We start from the raw sequence: 23,530 nt of genomic DNA, 5'->3' as shown, positions 1-23,530 counted from the left end.
GAACAGATGTGGTTTTAGATATAATATGATTTTAAGATTAAAAATCCAATAATTCTTGCCAAAATAACATGGCAACAGCATGGGTGGACTCCTAAATGTTAACATAAGCCCTGTCCCTACAAACAGTTTCTATGCAGCAGAGTGACAAGAGTATCTTAAAGGAACATGCAGTACCTCGTCTGCCAGCATCCACCCTGATATTGCAGATAAAAAAGAAGAAGCAAGAGTAAGAGGGAAAGGCATGAAACAGCAGAAAGCCACATACTCCATCTTGTTTAGGACTGAGTTTTCCCAGCCACATGCCAATGAGCTGCTCTTCCTCAAATAGAGAATTTTTAGGCAGTCAGGTGCCATTAATAAATAGCCACTGGCAAATTCTAGGAATACATATTCATAGGTTACTCTTAAAAGCACTGCGGTCTCCTTCAACGTCAGAAAGTACTTAACTTGGTCATTTTTCAATTTAAGAAGTAAATTTAAAGTAGAAAATGACATCTTAGTAAGCAACATACACCCCAAGAGTATCTGGTATACTATTAATTCTGGGCAGAAATTTAAGATACAGAAAAAAATTATCCATTAAATGTTTGTAGTTACTTATACTATGGCTCAAAAGCAAAATAAGCATTAGACTGGTCTAGGTATGAGAAATTTTAAAAAATAAGGTTTATTTTAAATCGCTCCACTCACTGGGCAGTTAGCAAATAATACTCTAAGTGCCCAGTACCTTTTTATGTACATCCAGGTCACTCAACTTCAGCATTGTTGACATTCTGGGCTGGGTAATTCTTTGCTGGGGGCCAGGGCGCTGTTCTGTGCACTGTAGGGTGTTTAGCAGCATCCCTGGCCTCTACCCACTGATGCCAGCAGCCCTCCCAGTCGGGACAATCACAAAAATGTCTCCCAGCACTGCCAGATGTCCCCTGGGGGCAAAATTGTTGAGAATCTCTGATTTAGTTCTTATTTCTCGTAGAAGATAAGTTTCTTGAAGGACGGAGTGCTTTTTCCACTTTTTTTTAAATTAACTCAAAAGTATAGGCTGAAGATGGTACTGATGGATATAGACAACAAAAAATACACTTTTCTTAAAATCTGTTAAGTAATATTATGCCACTGAAACTATGAAATGAGGTATATTCTATGATGTGTAACTTATAACCTCAAAATTTGCCAATACTGCATGTTGTAAATGTTTTAAGCATTACAACTGAGAGCCAGCTGGTAGCTATGAAATGATATTACTAGAAAGCAAAGGGCATCTTTAATAAAAAGCTGCAGAAATACAGTGACTGACTTCAATTTTGCTGCCAATAAGTGAAGCAAACAAATAAAATGTAATGGGTAATTAAAGCCCAAATGAACGCGAGAAAGAAAGGAACAGGATTAATGGCAACAGATTATTTAAAACACAACAACCATCCTGCCCAAGGCATTCAACTTACAGGAAAATGTTTCTGAACAACACCAAAATTGATAAAACCGATTATAATCCATACCACCAACGTCAAAGTTGAAATGATGATGATAAATGGGACAAAATATCCACTAAATCGGTCAGCCAGTTGCTGAATGGGTGCCTATGAAGATAAAACACCAAGACCAGGGGATTACAACCTGACAAGAAATACAACACAAGCATGGATAAGGGTTTGGATTCTTATCTCCCTCATTAACTGTGTTTACTCATCAATCTCTACTCAGTAAAATCTGCCTGATTCTATAGAACTCTAGAAATAATTACTAAACAAGGAAGCTGAAGCGATATTGTTTTTCCAAGTGTCTTCAATACCTTTGACATCTGAGCCTCTTCCACCAGTTTCACAATCTGAGCCAAAGTGGTGTCGTTGCCCACATGGGTGGCATTAATGAGCACAGAGCCATGTGCATTTATAGACCCAGCAATCACTGTGCTTCCTGGCTTTTTAGTGACTGGCATGGCTTCTCCTAAGGGTGGAGAACAGGGACCAACCATCACTCACTATGCCCCACTCAGCATTCGCATGACTTGGCAACTGCTTGACACCCACCTGAAGGGAATGTGAAACAAATCACCTCACCTGTAATGAGGGACTCGTCAGCCATAGTACTGCCTTCCAGGACTTTCCCATCCACTGGGAACTTTCCCCCAGGGACAACCTTGATGATGTCACCCCGCTGCACCAGCTCCGTGGGTACCTGCTCCTCTCTGCAACAAAGGCCACTTGAAATTACACAGAGGGCAGCTCACAGGAGCCCACTCTGTGGGTCTGTCACCCTGGTCAGGTTCTAGACAAACTGTTGGGCTATTCACACTCTACTTGCTTTACATGGTACAAATGTATTCATTTTATCCATTCATTTATAGAGTTGGTCAATATTTCCTGCGCACCTCCTAAGTGCCAGGCACTGAGGTTATAGCTGTGAATAGGACAGCCAAGTCTCTACACCCTTGAAGCCAAATACTGTGGAGGAAACAGACAACAAAAGGATAGTATCAGGCAGTAAACAGGTACCATGATTAACATAAAACAGGGCAATGCAACTGGAGGCTTCTTTTTTTTTTTTTTTTTAATTGTGCTTTAAGTGAGAGTTTACAATTCAAGTCAGTCTCTCATACAAAAATTTATATACACATTGTTATGTGACCCTAGTTGCTCTCCCTATACTGTGACAGCACACTCCTCCTTTACACTCCGGATTTCCCATGTCCAGTCAACGAGCTCCTGACCCTTTCTGCCTTCTCACCTCACTTCTGGACAGGAGCTGCCCATTTAGTCTCATGTATCTACTTGAGCTAACAAGCACTCTCTTCACGAGTATCATTTTATGTCCCATAATGCAACTGGAGGCTTCTTTAGTGGGGGAAAGGGGACATAGGAAGGCCTTTCCTGGGAGATGACACTTAAGCTGACATCTGGATAATAAGAAGGTCAAACATATGGGATGTCATGGATTGAACTGTGTTCCCCAAAAATGTCTGTCAGCTTGGCCTGGCCATGATTTGTGTGACTGCCCACCATTCTGTCATCTGATGTGATTTTCCTGTGTGTTGTAAATCCTATCTCTGTGATGTTGATGAGATAGGATTATCGGCAGTTATGTTAATGAGGCCGGACTCAATCTGCAAGATTAGGTTGTGTCTTGATCTAATCTCTTTTGGGATATAAAAGAGAGAAGCAACCAGAGACATGGGGACCTCATACCACCAAGAAAGCAGCACCAGGAGCATAGTATGTCCTTTGGACCCGGGGTCCCTGTGCTGAGAAGCTCCTCAACCGGGGAAGATTGATGACAAGGACCTTCTCCAGAGCTGACAGACAGAAAAAGCCTTCTCCTGGAGCTGGCACCCTGAATTTGGACTTCTAGCCTACTAGATTGTGAGAGAATAAACTTCTGTTTGCTGAAGCTACCCACTTGTGGCATTTCTGTTATGGCAGCACTAGATAACTAAGACACGGGGGAAGACACTTGAGGGTGAGAAAACAGCTAACGCAAAGGCCCTAAGACAGGAAGGACATGTGTTTGAGAAGCAGGAAGAAAGTAAGCGTGCTGGAGTGAAGGAAATGAAGTACAAGTTGGCGCTGGAGTCGTAGGCAGAGTCCAGATCTGCTGGGTCTCCTAGACCAGTATGGGCTTTGGATGTAAGGTTTTCAGCAGGAGGGTGACATAATCTGACTCCCATGGTAAGTGATCCCTCTGGCTGCTGCATGAGAATGGGCTGTAGGGAGGCAATAGTAGAAGCTGGGGGAGTAGTAAGGCTATTGCAGTAGCTTAAGCAAAAGACAACAGTGACTTGGACTAGAAACGGAGAAAATTAACATCTAGGATACTTTGAGGCACGCATCAAGATTTACAGATGCACTGGATGTGGAGGTAAAGACAAGAATTGAAGACGGGTTCTATGTGTTTGTTTGAGCAACCAGGTGGATGGTGGAATCATTTAATGAGATGCAGACACCTATGGGAGAAGCAGTTAAGGGAGGGAGAGGGAAGAGAGGGGGAAGAGACGGAATGAAGAGCTGATTTTGACATGTTGGCTTTGAGATGTCTTCTTGACTTCCAAGTAGAAACGTCAAGTAGGGAGTTGGAAATATGAGCCTCAAGTTCAGAGGAAAGGTACAGATCTGGGGGACTTCAAAATGGAGACGGTATGGCAAGCCATGAGACAGTCTGAGCTCACCTAGGAGTGTAAATGGAAGTGAGATGGGGTCCCAGAACTAAGCCCTGGGGCACTCTGGTTAGAGGCTGAGCAGGAGCAGAGGGGCACACGGAGCCAGGGAGACTGCACAGGACCAGCCAGTGACGTAAAAGAAGAGAGTGCGAGGACACGAGCCAAGAGAAAAATCCATCAGCAGATGAACGGTTAATAAAATGTGGTGCATGTGTACAATGGAATATTATCAGCCATAAAGAGAAACGAAGTCCTGATACATGTTACAGCACGGATCAACCTTGAAAACAGTACGCTGAGTGAAATAAGTCAGTCACAAAAAGGGCAAATACTATATGATCTCATTTATGTGAGATATCTAGGAGTCAGAGTCAACTCAACAGCAACAGGTTTGGTTTTTTGGTTTGACCATGGGCGAGTGGGAAGTAGGGGGAGAAGGAGAACTCACTGCTTAGAGGACACTGAGCTTCTGTGAAGGGTGATGGGAAAATTTAGAAATGGACAATGGTAAAGGTTGAAAAACAAGATAAACATCACCAATGTCACTGAATTGTACACTTGAAGAATGTTGAAATGACAAACAATTTGTCACATATGTATTATCACAATTAAAAAAGGAGGAGGGAGCATTCAATCAATTGTACCACATGATGTGGAAATAGTCATACAGGTGCAAACATGTATAAACTCATCACACTCTACACTTAAGATGTGTGTACATTAGAGGACGTGAGTTACACATCAATTAAAAAAAAATAAAGTATTTTAACAATGAACAGGAAAGGGATGAAATGCCAATGAGAGGTTGAAATGAGGATAAAAAAGAGTGATGACTGGATTTGGGTATACAGAAATTAATTGACGGCTTTGGCAAAAGCAATTTCAGAAACTGGTTGAGGCAGAAGCCCAACCGAAATGGGCTGAGGAGAGAAAGTGAGGTGAGGAAACAAAGAACAGCAAGTGAAGGCAGCTCTTTTAAGCAGTCTTGCTGTGAATGGGAAGAGGAAAGCAGAGCAGGAGAAGGAGTGGATTCAGATAGAAAGTCGTAAAACCTGTTTAAACATTGGTGGGAATGGTCCCGCAGAGACAGAGAAAGAGAGAGAGAGAACTAGATGGTGCAGGAGGGAGAGAAGTGCAGGAACAAAGTGTCCAGGGAAGCAGGAGGCAGGGCATCCAGAGAACAAGGGCCAGTTCCAACAGCATTTAAGGGCACTGTCTGGCCCCAACATAACTGCAGGACGCAGAGCATTGGCTCATGCAAAATGGAGCACGTCAGACACGCAAGCATGTAGCCAAGCGGGGCTCCGAGGTTACTTTATACATCCCCTCCCTTCTACCAAGACTACCTTTAAACTATCACAGAGAGGAATGTACGAGAAGCCACCTTATTTATTTGAGGGGGAAAAACTCTGACAGTTACTGAGAGCTAGGTGCTGTGCTAGACTTGTACATGTTTTATCTTATTAAATCTTCCTCAAAACTTAGGAGGTAAGTGATATTATCCCCATTTCCACTGAAAAACCCAAGGCTCAAAGAGCCTAAAGATGTCTTAGAAATCTTAAAAAACATGCTCATTTTTTAAAATATTGCTATATATAAACGTATGGGAATTCCAAAACACTTAATTGTGCTCATGTGGAACCTGTACATAGACCAAGAGGCAGTCATTTGAACAGAACAAGGGGATACTGCGTGGTTCAAAGTCAGGAAAGGTGTGCGTCAGGGTTGTATCTCTTCACCATACCTATTCAATCTGTATGCTGAGCAAATAAATGAGAAGCTGCGCTACATAAAGAACGGGGCATCAGGATCAGAGGAAGACACATTAACAACCTGTGATATGCAGATGACACAACCTTGCTTGCTGAAAAGTGAAGAGGACTTGAAGCACTTACTGATGAAGATCAAATACTACTACAGCCTTCAGCCTCAACATAAAGAAAACAAAAATCTTCACAACTGGACCAGTAAGCAACGTCATGATAAATGGAGAAAAGACTGAAGTTGTCAAGGATTTCATTTTACTTGGATCCACGGTCAACACCCATGCAAGCAGCAGTCAAGAAATCAAACAATGCACTGCACTGGGCAAATCTGCTGCAAAAGACCTCTTTAAAGTGTTGAAAAGCAAAGATGTCACCTTGAGGACTAAGGTTGGCCTGACCCAAGCCATGGTGTTTTCAATTGCCTCATATGCATGTGAAAGCTGGACAATGAATAAGGAAGACCAAAGAATTGACAGTTTTGAATTGTGGTGTTGGGGAAGAAGATTGAATGTACTATGGACTGCCAAAAGAATGAACAAGTCTGTCTTTGAAGAAGTACAGCCAGAGTGCTTCCTGGAAGCAAGGATGGCAAGACTTTGTCTCATGTATTTTGGACATATTTATCAGGAGGGACCAGTCCCTGGAGAAGGACATCATTCTTGGTAAGGTAGAGGTTCAGCGAAAAAGAGGAAGACCCTCAATGAGATGGATTAACACTGTGGCTACAACAATGGGCTCAAACACAGCAGTGATTGTGAGGATGGCACAGGACCAGGCAGTGTTTCATTCTGTTGTACGTGGGGTCACTATGAATCAGAACAGACTCGACAGTACCTAACAACACAACTAACAACATGCTACGCTGTGGAGTCCCAGGGTGGTGCAAATGGTTAACGCACTTGGAGGCTAACCAAAAGACTGGAGGTTCAGGACCACCCAAAGCACCTTGGAAGAGAGGCCTGGTGGTCTACCTCTGAAAAATCAGCCACTGAAAAACACTGTCGAGCACAGTTCTGCTCTGATGCACACGGGGTTATCATGAGTCAGAACAGACTCTATGGCAACTGGTTTTACTGGTTATACTAGGCTGGGATTAAAAACCACCAGTTTTTATGACAGGCATTGTTGAGCTTACTATTATGTTTTAACTGTCCATATAGTACCTCATTATAATACTGTCTTCTCGAGCTGCCTTTTGAAATCTTCTCCTCAGCCCTTTTACTTCATCATTTCTTCCGTTTGCTTTAGCTACTCGACATTCAAGATCAAGTCTGAGTCTTTTCTGACATCTATTTGGGTCTTTTCTTCCTTTCCTGCCTTTTTAATGACCTTTATTTTCTTTACGTATGATATCCCTGATGTCATCTCACAACTTGTCTGGTCTCCGGTCATTAGTGTTCAATGCATCAAATCTATTCTTGAGATGGTCTCTAAATTTAGGGGGGATATACTCAAGGTTGTACTTTGTCTCTCTTGGACTTGTTTTAATTTTCTTCAGCTTCAATTTGAACTTACATATGAGCAATTGATGGTCTGTTCTGCACTTGGCCCCTGGCTTTGAGGATGAGCTTCTCCATTGTCTCTTTCCACAGATATAGTCAGTTTGATTCCTGTGTTTCTATGTTTGCTTGCCAATCGCACCCATCCCCCTCCAAGGTTTTTTGTAAGGCACGCTATGCCCATTTTTTTTTTTACATGTTGCTGTAAAATAAAATTAGCATAGCACGCTGACAAAAATGCTTCACTTGGGGAGGGCATTCTTATTTGGGTAAAAATACAGTACACAGGGTCGCTCTGAGTAGGAACCGACTCCACGTGAAGACAACATATGTATCTATTTTTGGCTACTAGGCTGTAAGCCTCCTGAGAGCAAGGGCTCTCCTTTTAAAAGTTTGTAACCCCAGCCTGAGGTCCCTGGGCGGTGCAAATGGTTAATGTGCTCTTAGGCGAACCTAAACATTGGAGCCTAGTGTCTACCCTGAGGCATCTTGAAACCAGTTCTCTTCCTGCATAAACTAATTACTAAGTTTTAAAACGTCTGCTTATACAGCGATGATTAAAGAAATGGGCACAGATGTCCAGTTTGGTGTCTTTCTAAGAAATCTTCAGTAATTGTAATCTCTGCTTAACGTAATTTTGAATCTCCCTTCTGATCTGAATTAATCACATCTTTCCAACTCTAAACAGCTTGCTTTAAGGTGAACAGCCCTTTATGGGGGTTAACATGGTCCCTTCTGGTGTTAAATTCCAAGTAGCATTTTTTTCTTCAGAAGCTAATGCTCCCCTCAAATACTGAGCTGAGGGAGCAGATGATCTTGCCGGGCATATCCTCAGCCTCAGACGTTCTGCCAGTCTGTTTCTCTCACCTGCTCTCCTCTCCCCGGCCTGAGCGAGAACAAGCCAGAAAGGCAGAGGAAAGAGTTGTTAGGACTCTCACGATTTGTCATTTTATTTTCCTCCTAAGTATAAGATACAGAAAACCTGAATGTGGAAGACTGGGGACCGGGTAGTGTAGGCCCTTTAATATCAAACACACAGATGTTATGTAATGCATTTCTGTTAACATTCTGCAGTTGTTTCTTTCATTCAACTAGTACGTTGTCTGCGCCCCAGCCACGTTTCTGTCCCAGGGTGATTTTAAGCACAGAACCCGAAGAAGCCTGAGAAACGCCAACAATTTGGGGGGATCAGGAAAGGCTTTCAGAGGATGTGACATCCCAGTTGAGACCTGAGGGATAAGTGGCCAGACAGAGAAGGAGTGGCATTCCATGGAAGGAACGCAAGCACAGAAGCCGGGAGGCGCACGGTGCTGCAGGTGGCTGGAGCAGGAGACGGAGGAGCAGCACCATCAGGACACACACAGGGGCAGAGGGGCCTTATGAAGAAATCTGAACTTTATTAAGGACAAAAAGAAATCATTGAGTGGTTTTCTGCAGCTGAATAATGCAATCAGGTCTGTGCTTCAGAAAGATCACTGATTTGAATATGGAGAAGTAGGAGGCCATGAGGCAACTGCTGTAGTTTTGGGGGAGAGGCAGTGGCCACAGGGAGCAGCGACGGTGGGTAACAGCAGAGGAGACTTTGGGGCTAGAACCCAGAGGGTGTGAACTGGATGTGGGAAAGAAGGAGTCACAGAGGACTTTCCTTGGGAGCTGACGTATGACAGTGTCATTTGCTGACAGAGCACAAGAGGAGGAGGAAGAAGAATCTGGGAGTGGAGCAGGGAGGGAAGATGGTGGGAGAGTTTGATGCTTTATGAGCCACCCAAGAGAAAACGTTCCAGTTGGATCTGGGGGAAGGTGTGAAAAAGATCTCCACGTGGATGGTAACTGAAGACGAGGGGGGAGAACTCCCAGCAGCAGTCTGCAATAGGTGAAACCCCAAGGATCTCTGATATTTCAGGACTGAGTAGAGCAAAGAAATTCCACAAAGGAGACTGAGAAGCAGCAGTAAGAAATAATAATATGTCAGATTGATCGTCCATGTAAATGCTCACAGTACCATGATTTAGGACAGGTGTTCCCTGTGGAGGGAGGGAGAGAAGGAGGGAAGGAGAGAATGAGGGAGGGAGGGAAAGGCCTCGAGCCTCGCTGGGAAACTCCAATCGCCTTGAGAAGGGGGTGGCCCAGGAGCTGCAGGCTTGTCTGCACAGTGTGGCTCAGGCGCAGGAGGCTCCTGTGGGGGGCGAGGCTGACTTGGCACAAGCACGCCTCCCGTTACACTACCTCAAAAGTTACCTAGACTGCTGCGACCCGGGGACAGAGAGCAGCCTTGGGCCTGGGAGAGCAGGGTGTGGACTTGGCCCCAGGCCCTCCTTGCAGCCCAGAGCATCTTGCCAGGAAGGTGGGTGGAAACGGCCACCCTTGTTCAACAGACAGGATTGTGTAACAGAGGGGTGAAATGACCAGCCCAGCACACGGTCGTGGAGGCAAGGCCAGGACAGAACTCCGGTCTTCCAGCTCCTAACTTTAAAAATGTTACTGCCATGTGGTGATGGGAGCAGTTGGACCCACACTGTGTGTGCACAGCCCAGAAATTAATCACTGTCTTTGGAAAAGCAGTGAGTTATGACAGGTGTAGCCCCACCTTCTTCCCACTTCTCAATGGCTTGCCCCTTCTGGCAAAGACCCATGTCTCCTTGTATTCAAATCAGCGGAGCGGTTCCAAGCAATTGTGGAATGCTATCAAAGGCACTTCACAATGGGAGCAAGAGTCCAACGGGACTAGTCAGAGATGAGTCAAAACAAAACGCAGTCATCCACAGCTTTATTCCCTGTCTGTTTTCACTTCTCAGAAGCGTCCATGTTGTTGACTTATAAGAAGAAAACACGTGGGGATGTTATAAGGCTGCAGAGCCACCGGAGCAGTGTGAGTGGGAGCCCAGAAGTGCCAAGTGTCAGATCACAGCAGATCCTTGGTCTGGGAGACAGTGTCGCGTGGTGGCTAAGAGGGTGGGCCCAGTGGCCAGACGCCTGCGTCTCAGTCCAGCTTCAGCTCTTTCCTGCCAGGGCATGTGACTCATCTCTGTGACCTTTAGATGCTTCCTCATGAAAATGGGGACAATGACAGCGCCTACCGCACAGCGAGGTTATCAGGATGAACTAGATAATTTAGTAAAGTGCTTAGTGGTGTAGCTGGCACACAGGAAGTACTCAATTTCAGCCATCATTGTTATAATTATATAATTATTATTTCAAAGCCAGCCTCCAGGCTAAACCCAGTGCCGCCACGGAACAGGCAGGGTCAGATTCCGCCTCGTTAATGTTTCATCCTGTGTTGCGCGCACTGGTTCATCCCTCAGCAAATGTTCCCTGCGCCCCTGCTCTGGAGGCACCACTGGGGACAAGAGACCTGCCTCAGCTGTCTCGGGCGCATGGAGGACATAGCTGCATGAACGGGCACTGGCTACAGCGCACTGAACAGGCAAGAACAGGGTGGCAAAGGGACTCGGGAGGGACAGGTAACTAGACTCATCTACACACGGGGAGCTTCCTGGAAGAGGCGGTATCGAAGGTGAGGCTTGAACACCCAGCAGGAGTTGGTGTGGCCCAGAGGCTGTGGTAGGGGATGCTGCAGGCCCAGGGAACAGCATGTGTGGAAGCATAGAGGCAGTGCCTTCCAAGGACTGAAAGTTGCCCATCTCCATAAAAACCAAACCAGTTACTGATGAGTTGATTCTGACTCATGGTGACCCCACGTGTTTCAGAGTAGAACTGCACTCCATAGGGTTTTCAAGGCTGTGACCTTTTAGAAGCAGACTGCCAGGACTTCCTTCCAAGGTACTTCTGGGTAGGTTCAAACTGCCAGCCTTTCTTTTTTTTTTTTTTTTTTACTGGTGCTTTAAGTGAAAGTTTACAATTCGTCAGTCTCTCATACAAAAATTTATACATACATTGTTGTGACTCTAGTTGCTCTCCCTCTACTGTGACAGCACACCCCTCCTTTCCACCTCAGATTTCCCGTATCCATTCAACCAGCTCCTGACCCTTTCTGCCTTTCATCTCACCTCCGGACAGAAGCTGCCATTTAGTCGCATGTATCTATTTGAGTTTCGAAGCCCACTCTTCACAAGTATCATTTTATGTCTCATAGTCCAGTGTAATCTTTTTATGAAGAGTTGGCCTTGAGAATGATTTTAGTTTTCGGGTAACAAAAGAGTCCAGGGACCTGCCAGCCTTTCTTAAGCACTTAAACTATTTGCGCCACTCAAAACCAAAAACCAAACCCGATGCTGTCGAGTCGATTCTGACTCACAGTGACCCTACAGGACAGAGAAGAACTGTCCCACAGGGTTTCCAAAGAGCGCCTGGTGGATTCCAACTGCCAACCAACCACTACGTCACCAGGGTTTCCTTGCATCACTCAGGGACTCTGAAAGTTGGCCAGTGGGGCCGAAGAACAGCCTCCACAGTGCTGGTGAGTTCATCAAGAGGCCAGATGATGCAGGAACCCTTCTGCCCTGCTAAGAGTCTGCACCTGATTCTAATCCAAAAGTGAGCCACAGGGCGGTTTTAGCTTGCGTTTCAGTCTGGCGTCAATGCAGAGAATGGAGGGCACAGGGCAGGCATGCTCAGACAAGCAGTCAGACAAGAGCTGACAGTTGGACAGACAGAATTAAACAGAATGAAGAGATATTCAGGAAATAAAGTCAACGAGATGCGGTGACTGATCAGATGTGGTGACTGAGTGGGAAACGAGAAGAGAGGAAAGGAGGGAACGGATGAGGTGCCCACGAGGAAGACTAAGGAGGAGCAGCAGAGAAGCAGGTGGACAAGCAGGAACTGGATGGGAGAAGCCAAAGAACCAGAAGACTCTGAGGATGAGCAAGTGGGCTCATGGCAAATGCAGCTGATAGATTAGTAAGAAAAGGACCAAGCGGTGTTCGTGGGATTTAGCAATAAAACCCAGAAGTCATGATGGCCTTGGCAGTGGTTGCGAGGGGTGGGCGCAGGGAATAACCAGGACGTGAGGCAGGAGAGAAGGCCCACGGAAACCTCTCTTCTAAGGAGCTCAGTGGAAAAAGGATGAAGGTAGCAGGGATGTGGGGTCCAGGGAGGGTTGTTTAACAAAAGGAAAGTCTAGAGTATATGTCCTAGTGGGTGGTAAGAATCAGGAAAGAGAGAAACACTGAAGATCAATGAGAAAATCAGTGGAGAGGCCTCTTCTTCCACTGGGGTAGGAGGGCGGGAGGCTGCCTGGGGGGTGAAGGCTCAGTCTGCAGGTTGAGTGGCAGGATCCGTACCTTCTATCTCCATTACACTAAGTACTGAGATCACAGGCTCCAGAGGAAAGCAGTGGGGCCAGAGAGACATTTCAGGACTAAGAAGAAGGTTTGAAATAACCACTGCCCAGAATAAAAAAAAGAGGCTGACCAGGGAATACTATAAAAATGTTCATATTATTAAATATGCTTTAAGAGTCAGTATGTGTAAGGGTTAAGAATGACTCCCTGGGTTATATCCTAATTCCACTACTTAATAGCTGTGTGACCTTGGGCCAGTTGCTTAATGTCTCTGAACCTCAGTTTCCTCATCTGTAAAATAAGGATAATAACAGTGTCTTGTTTACAAGGTTTTGTTTTGGGTGGGGGAGAGGGGTGGGTTAGATTAAATACAAAGAGGCTAGAACAGTGTCTGAGACAGTAAGTGCTATCTAAGTTTCAGCGATAATGGTAATAATGATAATTGTGAATATCAGCCAACCTTATAAAGAAGATAAATCCTATTGCCATTGTTATTGTTTGGCAAATTGAAGCCCTTTTCTCTCTGCTTGTCTGAATCCTAAAATCTTGCAAGATAGTCTCAGATCACATTCCATGTTCTCTTTGAAGTTTTCTTTGCCTATCATTATTAGCCTTCCTCTTCTAAATGCTTGGAATACTAGTAGTCTGTACGTCTCATTTACCACTAGCATACAGACACGACCTTGGTTGTTTTTAATAACTTTAGGTTATTTGCCAAGATTTAACACACCTGATGATTATGTTGTCCTCACCAAGGGTCACAACAGTGGCTTCTGTGGCTTGGAGAGACATGAGTTTGGCAAGGGCTTCTGAGGTCTTGCTCTAAGAAACAACCAGAATATAAACCAGAGCTATTGTAATCTGACCTATCAAACCTAGACCAACACCCACAAGGCTGGTGTTGGAAGTGACTGGGAGAGCCTGTGGGGGAAAGGGAGCTCCCTCACACGGCCGCCCCTATACCAAAAGGCTGTAGCATGATGCGGTTACCGACACTCAGCTGCATCATCATCACACGGAGTCCACGGGGCCTATGCCATTCAGTTCTATGAATTACACCTCAGATTAAAAAAACAAACACCAGTCTTCCCATTGACTGTTTTCTTTTAGGTCAATCTAATTCCTTTTGGGGCCTGAGTCTCATTCTTTTATTAAAAAAAAAACCAAACCCATTGCCAAAGAGTCGATTCCAACTCATAGTGACCGTATAGGATAGAGTAGAACTGCCCCACAGAGTTTTCAAGGAGAGCCTGGTGGATTTGAACTGCCAGCCTTTTGGTTAGCAGTTGTAGCTCTTAACCACTACGCCACCAGGGTTACAGGATATGTTAAAAGCTGGGTACAACGCAGGGTGTTAAAAACAGCATGGCTATAAAGTGGAAACACAGATTTCCAGACCAACAAGTTATATGCTAAGTGATATACTAAGAGATGGTGTGAGCTCTGACCTGAAGCCCACAGTTCCTCCCACTCTACAATGCACCTGAAGAAAGGCCTTAACAATTAACCAGATTAGCTGGGATTTCAGAAAGAGCAACTAATTTGGAGATTAGTGATCAGAGCACCTAATTATATGCAGGTTTCATATTTCTTTAAGTCTCTACCTTGTGTATAATTAGTTATTCTACACACGGTGTTTGGATGAATTGAGATTTCTTACTAAAGGAACAGCTTTTTTTAAGCCTGAAGCTGTAGTTACCTTTGCCACGTGTTCCAGCCATCGCCCAAGGGCAATGAACACAAACAGCATGGGGGGCGTGTCAAAGAACGTCACGGGGCTCCTCTCGGCCCTCTCGGCGATGGCTACCACCAGGATCACCAGAGAATAGACATAGGCGATGCTTGTGGCCAGCACGATGAGCACGTCCATGTTGGCCGTCCTGTGTTTCAGAGACTTGTAGGCCTGGACGTAGAAATACCACCCACCGAGGAACTGGAAGACAGAGGAGGAAGAGTGAAGACTGCCTACGAGCAAGGAATACAGTTCAACGAGCAACCTTACCTCAAGAGGCTGCTCAGGGTGGCAAATACTCTAGGTTTTTGCACAGTTTGGACATTACTTTTCCTCTGTAACTGATGTTTAAGAAATGTACTTCCTGACTCAGGAATGGATGATTAAGGGCACGTGAGGCTTTAAAAACCAGCTTACACAACCCAACTGTCCACAAACAGGAGGACGGTTACATACATTATGGTTCATTCATACTGTGGACTGTGCTCTGCAGACCTAAGGAGGATGGGCTACATCTATAAGCCACTGGTGTGAGACATGTCTGTGACACATGGTTAAGTGAAAAAGCCAGTTACAAAGTCAGTACGTCTACTAGAATCCCATTTCAGTTAAAAAAGTACGTGTGTCTGTATTAGGCGAACATGCCAAACACAAACACACACACAAATGTGTATATTCTCTATATAGATGAAGATCTGGAAAGATACACACTCAGTTACAACTATTAATAAAACTACAGTAACCCTGGGGAATAGAACTGGGCTGGAGGGGAGGCTGTGATTAATGAAAGACTATCTTCTCCTTTTCTTCTTATACTATGGCTTGAATTGTTTACAGTAAGTGTATATTACATTTGTAACTAAAAAGAAAACAGGGGAAAAAATTCAGCCTACAAATGCCTGCCCCCAAATAGTTCTAAATTAAACACTGTAATATTAAGTAAGGAGTTTAATTTTACAATTCCAAAATATATGCATAAAGGGCACATTTCCCACCAGAAACATGACTAGTTCCTTAATATTACCCAAGATCAGAAGTTCTATGAGGCCTCTCTTTTCCTCAAACATAAGAGCCACATTTCTGCCTTCCAAGAGGAGCATAAGCTCCAGGATGGTCCAGGTGCTACTTCCAACAACACAGGTAAATTAGGCCAAACAATAAGCAAATCAGAGACAACCTCTGGTTCACCAGTCCTCCCAGGGAGAGTTCTGATCACAGCAACCAACTCTGAAACCCACAGTGGAACCAGGCTCTTCTTAGTCATCCATGTTAGAGGGCAGCAACTGGCTGCATGTGGGGCTGAAAAGCTTTAGTAAAGTGCCACATGACCAACTACAGGCTGCATTTGCATAAGAGAACAGAGCAAGCACAGGGGCAAAGGTCTGCCTGTCTTTCTAATACCCACCTGGACAAAGGTACACAGGATGAAGAAGATGAGGTTTAGAATGGACAGTCCCGGGAGGATGTTGTGGTCCAGGACCATAGACTCATGAGGCTCGTGGCTGGGTATTAGCATATAGATCATTAAACCCATAACAGGAATGCCAAACACCAGGCTGCACAGGAAAGACTTCTTCCACCTGAAAGCAAATGCAGCCACATAGATGTATCAGACGCCGCTTCTCACTGGGTCACAGGCTGGCTCCCTCCTGAGGACTTGGTTTGAGACTTGCTGTCATGGACTGAATTGTGCCCCCCCAAAAATGTGTGTGGCAACTTGGCTAGGTCATGATTCTCAGTATTGTACGACTGTGTAATCTGATGTGATCTCCTTATGTGTTGTAAACTATCACTATGATGAGGTTATACGTGATCTCCTTATGTGCTGTAAACTCTATCATTATGAGGTTATACTGATGACGTCTACAAGTTAGATAGTGTCTTAATCCAATCTCTTTCAAGATATAAAAGAGAGAAGTGAGCAGAGACACACGGGAACCTCATACCACCAAGAAAGCAGTGCCAGGAGCAGAGCGCATCCTTTGGACCTGAGGTTCCTGCGCTGAGATGCTCCCAGACCAAAGGAAGACTGATGACACGGACCTTCCTCCAGAGCCGATGGAGAAAGCGTTCCCCTGGAGCTGATGCCCTGCATTTGGACTTGTAGCCTATTGGACTGTGAGAGAATGGACTTCTCTTTGTTGAAGCCGTCCACTTGTGGTATCTCTGTTGGAGCAGCACTAGATGATTAAGACACTTGCTACTGTCACATGTCTGGGCAAGACCACCAAAGGCTAAAACAAAATGGCTCTCTCCCTGAGACTGGCCATCTGAGGGAATTTCTAAAGGTCTAAACACAGCTGCAAGGATCCTCCAGAGACATTTAGGTCCAGTCTCCTGTCTTCACGCAGCTGATGAATTACTTCCAACGTATAGGTGAGGCAACTGAGCCTGGAGATGGAGAAGTTAACCCCAGAGAGGTTTTGCATTCTCAGTCTATGGCTGCCTACAGCTGTTATTTCAAAATGTAGTATTTTATTAGTATAAACTCACTGACACATTCTATTTTAATACAATTACTTATAATAAAGTCAGTGAAAATAGTGACGGTGTCTTAATGAAGACCTAAGTTTGAAACTAGGAGTGTGGGTGACAGCTGTGGTCTCATGCCATCTTCAGCATTCACGAAGTTCTAACAGAGTGGCTGGGAGACTTCTAATGCACCTTAAACACAGCTTGAAAACCACCAGTCTGCAAGGTAAGGCCTCACACTTCTCAAGCTTATACTCGAGGGCCCTCGAGACTCAGCTCCACACTAGCTTTCCAGATGCCTCTCCTGTCAGCGCCCCCTTGCTCCAGGCATGCCAATCAGAGCAAACCACACAGGTCCCTGAAGGCCATCTCTGCCTCCATGCCCCTACAGGACCCCCACTTCCACCTCTACTCCCTCAGCCAAGCAAATTTCTGCTTATCCTTTCCAGCTCAAATTATGTGTCCCCTGCTTGGAGGTTTCCCTGACCTCCCCAGGATCCACTTGAATCACTGCTGTCGCTGTTCACTCACTCATCCCCAGCCACACTAGGGGCCCCTCTTCAGGTAGGGACAACATTCCATCATCCCCAGCACCAGCCCAGGAACCTGAACACACACAGCGGCCTCAATGTGTGCTGAATGAATACATGAACAACTGAAATGATGAATGAACCCGCGTATCCCAGAACCCATTGTCTTCCCACTTGGCCATGAGACCAGTCCTCTGATCCTAGTCCTAGAACCCAATCAAATAAAGTCTTAAAATACTGTAAAAGAACAACTCAATATTCCCTCACTCCCAACTTAAGTGCTGTCTAATTCTTTGGCCACCTGCCACATGTGGTTATTAAAATTAAAAAAAAAAAAATTAAAAATTCAGTTCTCCTGTCACATTAGCCACATTCCAAATGCTCAATAGCCACATGTGGCTAGTAGCTATCATACTGGACAGCACAGATATAGAACATTCCCATTATTGCATGAAGTTCTATTGGACAGCTCTACTCTAAAGGGCCTTACAAGGGTAAAGGCAATCCAAGTGGAAGAAGCCATGGGAAGCCAGGGACAGCAGGGGCACAGGTGAGCAGGAAGGCATCAGTGCAGGATGAGCCACAGAGTCACGCCCACAGAGAAGGTACTTAGACAAGAGCTTCAGTTTTACTTTTCTGTTCTACCTACTGCTTTATTTCCAGCTTGTGGTCCAAGTGATGAGCGTTGGGGTCCCTCTGGGCCAAGGAAGCATGAAAGCCAATTTCCTTGTTACAAAAAAGAAAGGGGTAGGGATCGAGGAGGGTGCTTGGTTAAAACATGCATTGGAAGAAAGCATTTTACCAACATCACAATACATTTTTTGAAATTAGGAAGTTAATCCAAAATTACCTCCGAAGACTGGACTGGCTGTTCCTCTTTGGGACTTTTTTACCTAAATCGCCTATGTACTCTGTTCAGAGGTTCAGCATGCATCTCTGCTTGTAGCTGTCTCACCCATAGAGAAATGGCTACAGAGGGCCGTTCCTGTTCCCGTTTGCAAAGGCAGCAGGTTCTAGGATGGTAACTTTACCAGGCCCCAAAGCTGATCAACGTTGAGTCACATACTCAGAATTTTGGAGCTGGGGAATCCCAAATGTCAAATGGTATGAGTACTTTCATCCTGAACATGAGGAAACTGAAGGACTCAGAGGTTAAAAAACTTGCCCAAAGTCACCGGGTTGTCAAAAGCGCCAGATCCAGCATGCAGGTCTGTAGACTCACAGACCGTGACCCTCCCACTGGAGCAGAACCGACTCCTTTAGTACCTGGAGGCCGTGTTTCCCACGGTGGCCTGGCAAGGACTGCACCCAGTCCTATCTTTTTCAGGGATTGACTCAAGCACTTCTTTTACCACCTCACTCCACATCCTCCCTGCCATCTTTGACCTGATAACTAAGTCTCTGACATGCTCATGAATACCTAACAGGAAAGGATGCAAGGAACCATCCTGTCCGTCAGCACAATGCAGGGATGAGCCTCAGAATTGGTACTGGGCTTTAACACGAAAATAAAAGGTTATGATGGGAGAAAGAGCATCGAAGGCTATCTAAAGAGAAATCCTTTCACAACCAATACCAGCCTAGTCATATCAGGAAAAGGTGCCCCAGGAGGTAAGAACAGAGGCAACATCCCTCAGGTAAGGACCAAGAGGATGCTGCACCAGGCTCAGGGCTCCGCGAAGGCAAGCAAGGTATTATCATAAGGAAGGGCAACTGAGGTGTGCTCAAGGTCAAAGCTACCACCTGCAATTCTCCCTACTGCTTGTTCTATCAGTCTGACTTCTGCGCCTCATCCTTGCCATATCACTACTGTTCTTTAACACTGCGGAGGAAAGAAAAGCTGCTGACCTTGGAATTATAACATCTGGGTTTGAGCCCCAGTTCAGCCCCGTTAGCTGTGTACCACTGAGCAAAGTCACTTAACCTCTGCAAGGCTCTGTCCTCATCTGATAAAGTGAGCTCTGTTACCTGCCTCCAAGTGTGAGGCATTATATCATCACCATCTTAGTTACATGCCCAAAATCTCTGCTAGGTCATAAAACAGACAGTACCTCTTTAAGAAAACAAAGCATACACACAATGAAGAGAAAATCAGGACAACGTTAACCCTGCTGCAAAGATGCTTCATTTCAAAAGCAATGGAAGTAGTAGTTCCCGCTCAACTTAATTTATCTTTACTACTAGTTGTTACAGGTTAATCTGGTTTGGTCTTGGCTGATTTTCTAACAGCCCACTGAGGTCACCACTAACGCTCATTCTCTTACAGTCCAGCACAACATAGACCTTAAAAAGGAAATGATGTGTGAACAAACCGAAGGGGAGAGCAGGAGGCAGGGAGCACGTGGGAACAACTCCGAGTGATTTTCCAAAGCTGAAATTACAAATCATCCCATTATAAGCAAGCCTAGCATAGTAGCAAAATGTGGTACAATTATTTCCAATACTAACAGTCCTTTGAGATATAAATAATACTTTAAAATTACAATGGGGCCAACTTAACCCCATGTGCCAGATATTTTGGCTGTTTTGATGTTTCTTAGGGAATAACTGAAATTAAAACTATAATAATTTTTCCCATCTTTTTTTTACTCATCCACTGATTTTTCCCCTCAGACGATGATATCTACTTACCTTCACAAGTTTATTTTAAAATGATTGACCTTATTTGATGGGAAAAGTTGAAGAAATTTAGGTAATTTTCACCATTCTTTTCTTTTTGCTTAGCTATATGTTCTCATTCTTCTACAACAATTATAAAATGATTATGTGTTTAAAATGGTGAGCATAATTTTTAAATAAATGACTTACCTCAATAATTTTTATAATATCCCGTGGACCAATAATTTCAGGATCAAACTTAATGTAGGCTTTGCTAGTGGCCAGGGCCACCGAGGCATAGGTGATGCCGTTTGTCCTCATGAGCTTGGACTCTATGTTATGAACACAGGAAGCACACGTCATCCCTCTGATCTGTAACACAAGATGACAACAGTCCCACCAACAGCCTCGTCAGGGACCTATCAAAGGCACATCAGGGAGTTCTGTTGAAAGGCAGCCACAAGCCTTTTCTTCTCTACAGCATGCTCCCAAGACTAGACTCCCACCTCCAAATTCCATGTGCAAGATTTCCACCCCTAGCATCCTCAGGGGCTTCATGGACACAAACATTCTTCTCCACTAAGGACAGGAGAAATAGCTCATCACTGAACAGATGGCAGCAGACCAAGGCTTGACTTCTGGCTCTAACAACCATGGTCTTCCATAAGCCACCTCTACCCGGCTGTCTCGGTTATCTCACCACAATGTGGGGATGAGAATGCATGCCTGTCCTCTGCTGCCAAAGGGCAAGGCTGTGTACCTCCGCAAAGCCCTCTGAACGTCTACACCTCTGCATAATCCTGAGTGTCGCTAGCATCCGATCAGCAGCTGCTATGAATACCCTCCTACTGCAGTGCAGTGGAGGCGCCAAGGCGACAATGTCAATTCTTCATTATCAACAGGAGGAAAGGATTTAGGAAATGACTGAAGAGATGAAATCTGAGGTGGTCCCAAAGTATGGACAGGGTGTCGACAGGTGAAGGTAAGGGTAGCATGAGGTTCTGCATAGAGAGAGAGCAGCTCAGGAAAAGGCAAAAGGCAGGACAGCACCAGGTGTCCAAGCAGCCATCAACGGCCACGTTCAGCTGGGGCACAGGATGTACGCAGGAGAGGAAGAGGAGGGAAGCTGGCAAAGCTGGTTGGGTATACAGCATGAAGGCTCTTGCATACTCAGCTAAAAAATGTGTGCTAACCCAGACACTTTGCAGGAAGCCACTCTGGTGGTGAGCACTGGAATGATAATTGGAGCTGCAATTGAAATCTGCATCAGTAGTGCCACATTCAAATACCAAAAAAGATGAGAGTCCCATCTGGAATTATGCAGAAAAGGAGAGAGAAGTGCATCTACAACCACAACACATTCACCTGGGCAGAGAACCCAAGGAGAAGACGAGGGGCTTACCTGCTGGCAGGTGGCTGTGCAGACAGAATTGTATACAGTCTGCAAATATTTCAGTGGTGCTCTTAAGCTCTTTTTATTTTTAAAATAATAATAGGAGCCACTTAAGAGCACTTACAATGTACCAGGCACTGTCCTAGGCACTTTCATGCTCACAACAACCCTATGACATAGGTCTTGGTAACTGTGGCACTGCCCGAAGTCACACAGCCAGTGAGTGGTAAAGCTGGAACAGGAGCCAACACAGTCTGGCTCTAGGGTCCGTGCAGTGTCACCATCAGAGGAACAGGTTCAGCAAGGTGAAGAAAAATTCCTGCGGCTAGTCCCTGCAGTATCCACAATCCACATCCATGGAAGAAGCAATTAAGAAATCAAAGGATGCACTGCATTGGGCAAATCTGCTGTAAAAGACCGCTTTAAAGTGATAAAAAGCAAAGACGTCACCTTGAGGACTAAGGTGCATCCAACACAAGCCATAGTGTTTTCAGCTGCCTCATATGCATGTGAAAGCTGGACAATGAATAAAGAAGACTGAAGAAGAATTGACACCTCTGAATTATGGTGCTGGTGAAGAATATTGAATACACCATGGACTGCCACAAGAACAAACAAATTTGTCTTGGAAGAAGTACAGCCAGAACGCTCCTTAGAAGCGAGGACAGTGAGCCTACGTCTCACATACTTTGGACATGTTTATTGGGAGGGATCAATCCCTGGAGAAGGACATCGTGCTTGGTAGAGGGTCAGCAAAGAAGAGGAAGATCCTCAACAAGATGGATTGACACAGTGGCTGCAACAATGGGCTCAAACATAGCAATGATTACGAGGATGGCGCAGGACTGGGCAGTGTTTCGTTCTGTTGTACATGGGGTCACTATGAATCAGTACCGACTCGACGGCACCTGACAATAGCAAAAATCCCTGCAGTGACAGAGCCAGAATTCAAGCTCAGTATAAACAGAGGTTTACTCCACTTCTGCCATACCATGCTGTGTCTTGACATGAGAAAAAGCATGACGTGTGACCTCCTGTTCCTGTAATCTATTATGCAAACCAGGCAATTCACTCTTTTGAGTATCAGTGGTCAGCACTTGGTAGAACACTAATAAAATCTAGACATCTACATAAAGGGTCTGTGAACACATGATGACAACAGGACCACTGACACTGCTTAAAAAAAAAATGCTATAATAAAAACATTCTTTAAAAATTTTTTTAACCTTTCCCAGTAATATCCTTGATTAAGACTTTCCACAAGCAACCTGAGCAGGTAAGTGTCTATGTCACACCTGGAGGCTTGCAGCAGGGACCTGGTCCTATCGCAGGGCTGCTCCAAGCTGTAACCCAGTGAGTTACCGCACTTTGCCCTAACGCACAGGGGGCCATCACAGCAAAAAGTCTGCTCAACAAAGAACACCACTTATCAGGAGCTCAGTGTGCAACCTACGACCTCAACACTTTTTCAAACATTTACTTACCACTCACGGCAGTGACGAAACACATTAAGGAATTAAAAGACCTTTTTACCTTCGTAGAACAGCATTACTCAATTCCTTGTGGGTTTCCTCTAAGTCTCCCTTTGTTTACACAAAAAGAACTTTGTACAGAAGTGTTTGCAAACACAGCAGATTCTAAGCACAGGCAATCCCTGGGTTACAAACGAGATCTGTTCCTAAGTCTGTCTTTAAGTCAAATTTATAGGTAAGTCAGAATAGGTACATGCGGTTCTTATTTACCGTGAATTACTCAAATGTTTGTCTTAATATACAGTATGTATTTTACCTTTCTATGTATATAAAACACTTAAGAAACACTTCCAAATACACTACCATATACTATACTTGTTGCCGTTGAGTCAATTATGACTCATAGTGACCCTACAGGACACACTGGAACTGCCCCATAGGTTTTCAAGGAGGAGCTGGTGGATTCGAACTGCTGACCTTTTGGTTAGCAGCTGAATGCTTAACCACGGTGCCACCGGGGCTCCTCCAAATAGACTAAAACACCTTAAACATAGTAATACAATAAAACAAAACAAAAATCAAATCTGTTGCTATCAAGTCAATTCCAACTTGAGTGACCCTACAGGACAGAGTAGAACTGTACCATAGAGTTTCCAAGGAATGGCTGGTGGATTC

General features: G+C 44.8%; 1 protein-coding gene across 1 annotated transcript in view; it reads right to left on the bottom strand.

The window, feature by feature from the left end:
• The window catches only part of ATP7B (ATPase copper transporting beta), a 117,506-nt gene that overhangs the window by 12,788 nt on the left and 81,188 nt on the right, over positions 1 to 23,530 (bottom strand). The window contains exons 5-12 of the mRNA XM_023731516.1: positions 20,201 to 20,362; positions 18,042 to 18,118; positions 15,796 to 15,970; positions 14,358 to 14,591; positions 13,389 to 13,480; positions 2,058 to 2,185; positions 1,790 to 1,944; positions 1,443 to 1,577 (exon numbers count right to left, since the gene is read on the bottom strand). Of these exons, the coding sequence (XP_023587284.1) occupies positions 1,443 to 1,577; positions 1,790 to 1,944; positions 2,058 to 2,185; positions 13,389 to 13,480; positions 14,358 to 14,591; positions 15,796 to 15,970; positions 18,042 to 18,118; positions 20,201 to 20,362 (1,158 nt within the window). The remainder of the gene's footprint in view (positions 1 to 1,442; positions 1,578 to 1,789; positions 1,945 to 2,057; positions 2,186 to 13,388; positions 13,481 to 14,357; positions 14,592 to 15,795; positions 15,971 to 18,041; positions 18,119 to 20,200; positions 20,363 to 23,530) is intronic.

This window comes from Trichechus manatus, unplaced genomic scaffold (assembly GCF_000243295.1).
Source record: "Trichechus manatus latirostris isolate Lorelei unplaced genomic scaffold, TriManLat1.0 scaffold00044, whole genome shotgun sequence".
NCBI lineage: Eukaryota > Metazoa > Chordata > Mammalia > Sirenia > Trichechidae > Trichechus > Trichechus manatus.
Note: the sequence above shows the minus strand (reverse complement) of the source record. Positions and strands in the feature narration are given on the sequence as shown.